This window comes from Pseudogymnoascus destructans (assembly GCF_001641265.1).
Source record: "Pseudogymnoascus destructans isolate 20631-21 unplaced genomic scaffold scaffold_10, whole genome shotgun sequence".
Lineage (NCBI taxonomy): Eukaryota > Fungi > Ascomycota > Leotiomycetes > Thelebolales > Thelebolaceae > Pseudogymnoascus > Pseudogymnoascus destructans.
Window position 1 is genome coordinate 725,422 of NW_020167529.1, and position 11,297 is coordinate 736,718.

General features: G+C 48.4%; 2 protein-coding genes across 2 annotated transcripts; both read left to right on the forward strand.

Annotated features, from left to right (window-relative positions):
* The first annotated feature begins 152 nt into the window (after window positions 1-152).
* Window positions 153-1,744, forward strand: RAS2 (Ras GTPase ras2). Its single transcript, XM_024469804.1, has 3 exons — window positions 153-625; window positions 689-732; window positions 788-1,744. The coding sequence occupies exons 1-3, from the start codon at window positions 566-568 to the stop codon at window positions 1,377-1,379; spliced, it is 696 nt and encodes a 231-aa protein (XP_024324077.1). The 5' UTR covers window positions 153-565; the 3' UTR covers window positions 1,380-1,744.
* A 3,100-nt stretch (window positions 1,745-4,844) lies between these two features.
* Window positions 4,845-5,384, forward strand: VC83_06202 (uncharacterized protein; the record flags this gene model as incomplete). The annotated part of the gene is made up of 1 exon (XM_024469805.1): window positions 4,845-5,384. One exon carries the CDS (start codon window positions 4,845-4,847, stop codon window positions 5,382-5,384), a length of 540 nt encoding a protein of 179 aa, XP_024324080.1.
* Window positions 5,385-11,297: the final 5,913 nt, after the last annotated feature.

Here is an 11,297-nt window from a genome sequence, read left to right on the forward strand (position 1 = left end):
ACTGTGCTGTACTGTGCTGTACTGTGCTGTACTGTGCTGTACTCCGTACTTGCTTGTACAATTAATTACTCCACTGTCCTCTAGAGTAGTTACCCACCACCCAAAACTCCGTCCGAGCTTCTGAACGCACTACTACATTGCTCTTATCCCATCTACTGCGACTACTGCGACTACTGCGACTACTGCAATTACTGCGACTACTGCGACTACTGCGACTACTGCGACTACTCTGCGACTACTGCGACTACACCTGTACTCTACTTCCTTCCTTCCGCTGTCGCTCTTCCCTGAAATTTCCCTTCCCGCACGAGACTGCATTGGAAAGACGTACTGTTGTAGAAGCTTGGCCATCTCGATCTCTCAGACAATTTTGGCGCAGCAAGCCAGCAGTACCACCAAGCAGCAACCCAAAGCCCATGCAAAACCAGTCTTCTGTCTCTTGCCCCACCATTACTCGTCCTTGAAAGAAGCTCGTCCCGCCGCCGATAAACTCCCCCCCCCCCCCACAGTCGAGATACATGAACATCTAGCGAAGCAGCATTGCAGAACAAGAACCCTCTACAATATGTCGGGAAAGATGATCCTGTACAAGCTGGTCGTCCTTGGAGATGGTGGTGTTGGCAAGGTCGGTGCTCTCGCGGCCCTCTCCCTCCGCCCCTGGGACATGAAAGCTCACGCACAGCTCTAGACCGCTTTAACGATACAGCTATGCCTCCAGCATTTCGTCGAGACGTGAGTGACTTCCCCCCCGAAGCTCCAGCTCCGTGGCTAATGTGCAATTATCCAGCTACGACCCGACAATTGAGGACTCCTATCGCAAACAAGTCGTCATAGACGGGCAATCCTGCATGCTCGAGGTCCTCGACACAGCCGGCCAGGAGGAATACACCGCCCTACGCGACCAGTGGATCCGCGACGGCGAAGGCTTCGTCCTCGTCTACTCCATCTCCTCTCGCTCCTCATTCACCCGCATCCAGCGCTTTCACCACCAGATCCAGCGTGTCAAGGAAGCCTCTCCGCCCTCATACCCCGGCTCGTTCTCCGCGCCCTCCGCCCCCCCCGGCGCCGTCCCCATTATGCTCGTAGGCAACAAGGCGGACCGCGTGACGGAGCGCGAAGTCTCGACGCAGGAGGGCCACGCGCTCGCCCGCGAGCTGGGCTGCGAGTTCGTCGAGGCCTCGGCGAAGAACTGCATCAACGTCGAGAAGGCCTTCTACGACGTCGTGCGCCTGCTCCGCCGACAACGGCAGCAGCGCCTGCGCTCGACGCCGAGCGCGAGGGGCACGGCGTCCACGCTCGGCGAGACGTCGCGCGGCGATAGGCCACCGAGGAACCACAGGGACGATAAGCCAAAGGTCAAGAAGTGTGTTATTTTATGAGCGGCCCCTGCCCGTCTAGCGACAGGAATGCCGAGGCCCCGCGCTGGGCTGTGCCATGACCGTTATGACTTCTATCCTCTATACTACATCGATTGTGCGAGAGCGACGCCGCTCCTCCGAAGCGGCATGGTCCCCCGGAGTGCGTCGTTATTATCATCATCATCTACAGAAACCCCAGCCTGAGCAGGTTTAACCCGAATTCGTCTTTTCATCAGACGTACGTTTGCGTAGACGTATGTCACATCACATCACATCTGCACGCACGTCATGTCATTCGCATTGTTCTTGTTCAGCTCTTCTCCCAACGGCGAACGGAGTATCAAAAGAGGGTTGGGTTGGGTGGGTGGTGGGAGGGGGTTCAAACGTTGGCGTATGATTCAACAGGGTCACATTTCATGTCATGAGAGATGTGTGTTAGGGTTCAAACTGCAAATATGGCGTGGAGTTTGTCGGCGCAAAGCTCTACCTTTTTAGTTTGATGGAAAGAGCTCTCCCGAAGGCACATATATATCAGAGAGAAACGAGCACATAGTTTTGGGGGTTTCTTGTTCGCCCGGTCACATTCATCTTGGATCGTCATCGATATTTGAAGATATGGCTTGCCACTTGACGTAGCACAGCTGATTGGAAATTTTACGGATAACTTACTACAACTACTTAGAAATTACCACCATGATGTCCCCTCTCCCTGTGTGTGTATATTTTCTTTGGGTGACCTTTCCGAGAAAGGGAGGGGGCAGCTGTGCACTACTGAAGCACTGACTCCAACAACACGCTGATCACTCTGACGTGTTTCCATCCCCCGAAGCGGAGCGTCAAGGGCTAGCACCGGCGAGGGACGCTCTCCCCTCCCCTCTTCCCTCCCCTCTTCCCTTCCCTCTTCCCTCCCCTCTTCGCTGCCATCTCCACTCCCCTCTCCCCTCTCCCCTCCCGTCTCCCCTCCCCTCTTCGCTCCCCTCTCCACTCCCCTATGATAACGCTGGTTCGTTGTGTGCCCAGCGCCCGCGGCCCCCTAGAGAGGTCTCAAGTAGAGGGGTGGTCTCAGGGGGGAATTACCGTGGTCGCTTCCCCCCCATGGATATGGATCTGTCTGCCAGCAGGATCACGGACATGCAAGGTGCCAGAAATTCGTTTGGTTGGTGGCTAGTGTTTGTTTCTTACTTACTTACATACATGCATGGGATGGATAGTGTTTTTTTTTGTTAAGAAAAAGGCTCATTTTTCTATTGGGGGCTGGAATTTTTACTGTGGTTTTAATACAGCATCTTGTCAATAAGCTAGGTTGGGGGGGGATGGAGCTATGGCTATGGGAGGGAAATTATATCGGCGTGGATTGCTGGTAGCGATTCTGGAGAGGGCACCACTGTGGTTAGCACTGTCGCACTCGTCGCTCCAGTTATGGAGTGGTGGAGTCGTGAGTTGATTCCGCGGCCACAGCCGGGGCCCGCGGGAAGATATCGCCAGCAAGTCAAGTCGCTCATGGTGCACCAGCCAACACCACTCTCTCTATGGATAAATGCACGAAATCGGTTTGCATAAACAACAACGTACGGGGTATAGGGATGGGAAACCTGGAAACCCAGCACCACCAACAACTCGCTCCTCTCAAAACGGGTTCGAGCGAAAGGTACTGTTTCATTCCCTCTGCAGCACCTACCTACTGTACCTGCAACCGCCGACCTCACCTCACCTTGTCCACGCCCGCCCGTGCAATACAGCACCTCCCAAATACCCGCGTGCCCAACCACGCACCTCCCTACCCTACCCTACTGTATTCGCGTGCCCAACCGAGCGACCGTAACGCACGCCAGCTGGGGCGGCGGGAGGGCCACGCTGCCACGGGGATACCAAGCCATGGCGGTGGGACGCTTGGTCGAGACGGGGTGTGTGGGCCGGCTGCCCGCGGAACCGGGGCGTGGAAACGGGCAAGACATTTGCTGGGCAGGGAAGGGGAAAGATCCGCATGGGCGGCGGTGCTGGGTAGGGAAGGGGGAAGATCCGCATGGGAGGCGGTGCTGGGCAGGGAAGGGGGAAGATCCGCATGGGCGGCGGTGCTGGTTAGTAAAACATGGTCTTGTTGAGTTGGAGTTGAGCGCTGGGGCTCGCTCGAGGGGGGATACTGGAGCGGAGTGGGAAGGAAGGAAGGGGAGATGCAATGTAGGTTCCTGTGATGTGCTGTGTGACTGTGAGTGCGTGTGTGTGTGCAAATACAGCGCAACCATGCATCGGACAAATCCAGCATGCTTGCACCAAGCACCATCCCGTTGCATGGCCACACCCTGCATCCACCGCCCCGTAGCGCGTGCTGGGAATCTTCAGAGGCGCTCGCTTTTGTCGAATTCTCACATCCCGTCTCTTGTTCTCGTCCGAGGACGGGGTCGGGGGAAGACCGAGTGGATGGCGGGCGGTGTGTTTAGGGTGAAGGGGCTTATGCGTGTAGCAGCGCCGTCGATCCATCGGCTCTTGCCCGTTCATTATCAGTGTTGCCAAGGGGGGCGGTTATTGGCTGTGTTTTTGGCCGGGGAGAAGGGACGATGGTAAGGTGTGAGGTTGTGTGTGGCTAGTGAGGTAGGTGGTTTCTCGGGTTTGCGGTCTGATGCGGATAGTAGGTCTCATCCGTTCTTTGTCGCCGCAAGTATGGAGCCGTTTGGTGAGACGAGCTGGTGAGGTTCCATGGAGCGACCTCCAACCAGGTCAAGCACTGTGCGTAGGGTAGCATGTGCATGCATCCAAGCAGCAGGTGTGGATACACATCTCCGTTTCCCCGCGTGAACTAGAGTACCACCGCGTGGACTATCCTCCTTCAATGCCTTCCGTGAACCTCCTACTCTGGTATCCCGCAACGGCTGTACTGTAGCAACACAGCACCAGTTCACCCCAAGCGCCGGACCGATATTGGCCGCATACCATGCGTCCCATATGTGCGGACAGGGCCGGCGTGCCTATGTTGTAGGGACAACGATGCATGTGTCTCCAATCACGTGGTTTGGTTTCAAAACCTTGGATATCGAGGTCGCTGTTGGGTGCATGTGCAGCGGTAATATCTCGCTACAGCTTATTAATTTGAGTGATTGGTCGTGTGGGGAAAAGCAATTCAGGATTGAGGAGTCGCGGCGAGATTCCGAGACATACCATACCACGTGTTTGAGACATTTTATATAGGTAGGTGGTTGTTGTATTAGAAATATGATATTTACGGGGGCATAGTGTAATCGTTGCACTCGGCCGGATGTAACACCATCAACGAACTACAGGACATGATCAATGAGGATCCAGAAGTTGATGTGCTTTCACAATTCCCCAAGAACTATACTATTGTAAGACAGAGACGAGGACATCGGTGACAAAGAAAATGGTTAACTCGGGTGAATATACTACTATGGCATATCTTGCTGAGCACGCACCAGACATACCTGCACCACGGCCGCATGGACTAATCGACCTTGACCCTTATAAAGTCATATTATGACTTATATTCCTTCAATGACATTGACGAAAGCGTGGCCAACGCTCACGTTAGAAAACAAAGTCTATAGTCAGCGCCAATTGGGCGACATATTTGGCAGGCCTAGGACGTTGAGGCAGCAGGATGGCTACCCCTTAGGCGGCATCGGCGGTCAAGGTGTGGCAGACTGTCATCGGGAGGACTATAGGAGTCGAAAGGTCATCAGCACAGGAGCTGAGTACGAAAATTGGCAATTCTCGATTTCACACTTTGCGGGTGGGCATTATGTTAAATTCCGAAGGAGTTTCCTCCCCCCTCCAGTACAGGAATCTGTTTTCACCCATTGCGACGTCAGGAGAGATAACATTATGGTCAAAATGGACGAAAACAACGGGTGTGTTGTGACTGGCATTATCGATTGGGAGGAAAGCGGCTTCTACCCGGATTACGACGAATGCATGAAAGTAACCAATACATACAACACGAGGGAAGATTGGTTTGATTTTCTGCCAGGTTGTATTGCTCCACAGACTTTTCCGGTGCGGTGGCTGGTGGTTTGAAATAAGATAGAAATATCAAATATAGTGACTAGGGGTTACCGTCTACAGAAACACTGCTACAATTGGCAGGCTACGCGCGCGAGGTGTTTGGAAGCCAACCGGCTCGGCGATTCGTGCCCGGGTTTACGATCTGAGGAAGCGTGATGCGGCTTTGGGTGTTCGACAGATCTGGCCCTTACAGCTCCGAGGAGTTTGATATTCACAGAGAGCCAAAGCGGTTCGTCAAGATCAATGCTGGCTATGCGCTGATGACAGATGCGGAATTGGGGATGAATACATTCATCAGGCTCGATGGGAACGATCAGCACTTTTACTGAGAAATACGAGACGTGACCTTGCCAATTTTCCACAAGGTTTTACAAAATGCTCCTGTACTCAGCGCAAATCCAATATCCTCAAGTTAAGCTCTAAGGATATCATCTTGAAGTTCGTCTCTCTTCTTAGACTCACCTGCTAAAGTTGTCTTGTCGTTTATAGACTTAAGGTCTTCTATGTTACAATCGCAGCTTACAGCTGCTAGCAACTATAGGAACAGGCAGCTATGGTAGCCACCAAGGTTACAAGGGATCGCTAAGCGAACAGCTATATATTATGAGGGATAGCCTCACCTTCCTTCCTTTCTTCTTCTTCTCTCTTTAGATTCAATCTAGCTTACTTTTCCTAGACTAGCATCATGACCTCTATGACCATCGTAACATTCTGGGTTTGTTCTTAGGCAGTGTATGCCATAGCAACTTTGCTATTCTTCTTTCACTTAGTAGATTAGACTCGTATCGCCAAAGGCCCTATTACGTAGTTTGTTAACTATAGAAGCTACTTAAGAGGAGCGCACTTCCCTCACAGCTATATTGTAACACTAACTTCTAAACAATAGAAGACACAGAGGTTTCTTGCGTAAGGTTAACTTGACAGAGGAGGCAGGGGATTAGACACAAAGGCTTTCCAAGTAACACGTTACAGTATTGTAAAGAATACTATATTGAGTTGAGCACGAAGCTCCTATCTAAGGAAATACTATCTACTTATATAGTGGCGTCATGCCAAAGGAATATCCGTGGATAACATGGGTAACATAATATCCATGATATCCAATGTTATCCATCACCTGATATTCCGTGGATCCCCGTGGATAACATGTGTAATGGTGGGTGCACCAGATGTGGGAATCTAGCCACCCAAGGAAGGGATGATTTTACTAAGACAACATACTGTCTTAGGAAACAGAGCCAAAGTGTCATACTGACATTCGTTGCACTCAGTTTGCTATCAAACTCAAGAGCAAACTTGGAAATCTCCTCCTCAAACCTACAAGTCACTATACATATTTTGGCTTATCACACCAACAACAAGAGCAATACTACTCAACGATTGCTACAACCATCTATGATTCATTACATGTCATCGCTCTTTAGTTACCCACAAGATTGGTTAAGTTATGACATAATTTGTCTATGACATAATTTGTCTATGACATAATTTGTCTATAGGGGTACTCTGACCTTGGACCTCCTTTTACTTCCTATAGGCTACGAACCTAAGAGATGGTTCTATGGGATTCTCTTACATCGACTACAGTTACCAAGCCTGGAAAGTCATGGAAAGTCTTGGAAAATGAGAGAACTACATTCCTTTAGCATAAATAGGATTGCCCTTTCCTTAAGAAAGGGCAAGCAGACAATACAGTAAATCGACTATCACATACTTCCACGTCTTTTCCAAGCTTCCAAGCATTGATCTTGTTACTCCTTGTTTCTGAAAAGTCAGTGAGGTGTTAACCTCTGACTTACCCCTGAGTTCCCAGACTCAACATTTGTTACAACTTGTCTAAACCACTTCACTACATCATACACCTGATTGCTGCGTTGTGGAATAGTCTAAGCTACAACCCTTTGTGTAATGGTGGGTGCACCAGATGTGGGAATCTAGCCACCCAAGGAAGGGATGAATTTACTAAGACAACACACTGTCTTAGAAAACAGAGCCAAAGGGTTGTAGCTTAGACTATTCCACAACGCAGCAATCAGGTGTGTGATGTAGTGAAGTGGTTCAGACAAGTTGCAACAAATGTTGAGTCTGGGAACTCAGGGGTAAGTCAGAGGTTAACACCTCACTGACTTTTCAGAAACAAGGAGTAACAAGATCAATGCTTGGAAGCTTGGAAAAGACGTGGAAGTATGTGATAGTCGATTTACTGTATTGTCTGCTTGCCCTTTCTTAAGGAAAGGACAATCCTATTTATGCTAAAGGAGTGTAGTTCTCTCATTTTCCAAGACTTTCCATGACTAACCAGGCTTGGTAACTGTAGTCGATGTAAGAGAATCCCATAGAACCATCTCTTAGGTTCGTAGCCTATAGGAAGTAAAAGGAGGTCCAAGGTCAGAGTACCCCTATAGACAAATTATGTCATAGACAAATTATGTCATAGACAAATTATGTCATAACTTAACCAATCTTGTGGGTAACTAAAGAGCGATGACATGTAATGAATCATAGATGGTTGTAGCAATCGTTGAGTAGTATTGCTCTTGTTGTTGGTGTGATAAGCCAAAATATGTATAGTGACTTGTAGGTTTGAGGAGGAGATTTCCAAGTTTGCTCTTGAGTTTGATAGCAAACTGAGTGCAACGAATGTCAGTATGACACCATATTGAAGAAGACAGATGCAGGAATGCAATACAACGAGTTGCTAGCCACGATTGCCACTGTGGAGAACTCAGAGTGGAAGAAAGACTCAAGAAAGCTTATGCAACAGACGAATGTGCAAAGCGAGTCTTAATAAAAACCGAAGGCGACTTCGCCATCGATGAACAAGGATTGATCTGATTCAAAGGATTAGTGTATGTCCCAAACAAAATGAGACGCCCGCTAGTGCAAGAACAACACTCGCTACCAGCACACGGCCATCAGGGAGTAACACGCACCTTCGAACAAATCACCTGACACTACTACTTCCCAGGTATGAGGAAGCAGGTGGAAACGGTAGTAAGAGAGTGCAACATTTGCAGCAAATCCAAATCCAATAGGCACTTGCCATATGGACAGCTGAAATTGACTCCAGTACCAACAGGAGCATGGAAATCTATAGCTTTGGGCTAAGCTACCACCCTCTCGGGACCCGTTAACAGGAGTAGTATTTGACGCTATCCTGGTTATTACGGAAAGACTCACGAAATATGGAATATTTGTGCCATATTTAGAAGCTAGCGATGCTGAAGCACTCGCATACACCTTCCTTCGAGTCATATTAGCCGATCACGGATTACCGGAAGAAATCATCTCAGACAGAGACAAGCTTTTTACTTCGAAATTTTGGAAATCTTTAATGGCTCTTTTGGGAACAAATCATAAGCTATCAACAGATTTCCATCCCCAAAAAGACGGTCAAACAGAAAGACTGAATCAAACCCTTGAACAATACCTACGGAGTTATGTCAACCACCAACAAGATAATTGGGTTCAGATATTACCCATCACACAGTTCGCATATAACAGCGCGATGACCGAAGCAAGAAAAGTCTCACCGTTCTTTGCCAATTACGGCTATCAGCCAGAGGTATATAGACAACCATGACCAGATGAATCAAGAGCAGAACAAGCTATGATCGCCGTGGAACAACTCAAATCATTCCATGAACAACTCGCGACAGACATCCAATTCTTAAATGAACGATCTGCCGCGTATGCAAACAAAAAGCGCAGTATGGAACCTGCCTTCAAGAAGGGGGATAAAGTATATCTAATCCGGAAACACATCAAAACGAAACGACCAAGTACGAAGTTGGACTTCAAGAAATTGGGACCATTCAAAATATTGAACAAAGTCAGCTCAGTGTAAGGATGCCTCCGCCATCAGTGACGGAAAGCATTGGAGTCGGGCAGGTTATGGTCACGTGGGGAGAGTTAGGGCAGGTTAGCCGAGTCGGACCCGTTTCGGGTACTTAAGGGGATTGACCCAACGGGTTCCTCATCATCTTTTTTGTATCCTTCATAGTAGACCTATAGGATAGCATCCGTTTAGCCTCTGACTCACACTCTCATATGCTATTACTGTGAGCTGGGTGCCCTGTGTCCTTACACTCAGTTAATTACAGACTGCAGCTACCCAAGAAGTCTAGACTACACCCAGTATTTCATGTCTCACTATTGGAACCAGCAAGAGGAAACACCCCAATTGTGACCGATACAGAACTCCAACCAGAGAATGAGATCATTGAATACGAAGTCGAAGTGATCCTACACAAGAGGTTAGTAGGACCCAAAGAAGAGTTTTTGATAAAATGAAAAGGTTATGAACCTACGGACAATTCATGGGAAATGGTAGGAAACCTTAGCTGTCCAGAATTGCTGGAGGCGTTTCACCGTCGGCACCCCAATGTTCAAAGAAGCCAGGAGACAGGGCTGCGAAAAATTCCTGGTCAAGGGCGATGCCCTCGGAGACAGTAGTAGAAGGGTTGGATAAGAGAGTCCCTTTGGCCTCTGCCTCCCTACACTCCTTTTCCTCTGCTTCATCTAGCTCGTCCATGGTTTTTAGACCACAACGAAGCATGTCCTTAGCACGGGAACAAAACAAGCGCTGTTGTTGACAAAGTTGAAGGATCTTGGCCATCACTGCCTCCTCCCTGCTTGCAAACGATGCTCCTCACGTTCTATCTTGTCCCAGTCGCTAATAGAAGGACCACAAGCATCACACTGCACATTGACGCGAACACATTCACTACAGCGTTTCGAATCATCAGAAACAACACACTTCAAGTGTTTCTTTTCGCAACGGTTACAAGAAGGCATCTCGAAGCCAGTAGCCAATATCCTTTGGGAAAGAGCAAGACGTTCTTTGATTTTGGTATGTTTGGAAGAAGACATGGTTAAAGCCTGACTGTCTATGGACAGTGGTGTCATACTGACATTCGTTGCACTCAGTTTGCTATCAAAGTCAAGAGCAAACTTGGAAATCTCCTCCTCAAACCTACAAGTCACTATACATATTTTGGCTTATCACACCAACAACAAGAGCAATACTACTCAACGATTGCTACAACCATCTATGATTCATTACACGTCATCGCTCCTTAGTTACTGGGCCGATATTACCACATAGCATATCTCTACAACCCTCTATGATTCATTACATGACATCACTCATACTACCACATGACATATCTCTACCAACTAGAGGCCTAGGAGCATGAACGATAGCTCTAAAAGCTCCTACGAACCTCTATGATTCATTACATGTCATCGCTCTTTAGTTACCCACAAGATTGGTTAAGTTATGACATAATTTGTCTATGACATAATTTGTCTATGACATAATTTGTCTATAGGGGTACTCTGACCTTGGACCTCCTTTTACTTCCTATAGGCTACGAACCTAAGAGATGGTTCTATGGGATTCTCTTACGTCGACTACAGTTACCAAGCCTGGTAAGTCATGGAAAGTCTTGGAAAATGAGAGAACTACACTCCTTTAGCATAAATAGGATTGCCCTTTCCTTAAGAAAGGGCAAGCAGACAATACAGTAAATCGACTATCACATACTTCCACGTCTTTTCCAAGCTTCCAAGCATTCATCTTGTTACCCCTTGTTTCTGAAAAGTCAGTGAGGTGTTAACCTCTGACTTACCCCTGAGTTCCCAGACTCAACATTTGTTGCAACTTGTCTGAACCACTTCACTACATCACACACCTGATTGCTGCGTTGTGGAATAGTCTAAGCTACAACCCTTTGGCTCTGTTTCCTAAGACAGTGTGTTGTCTTAGTAAAATCATCCCTTCCTTGGGTGGCTAGATTCTCACATCTGGTGCACCCACCATTACACCTTGTCTGCTTCAAGCTTCAACTATTTCTATAGCAGCACTTCGATACTACAATGGAGGACGACCAAGCTCCTACAACTACTGCTGAACAGCAGATG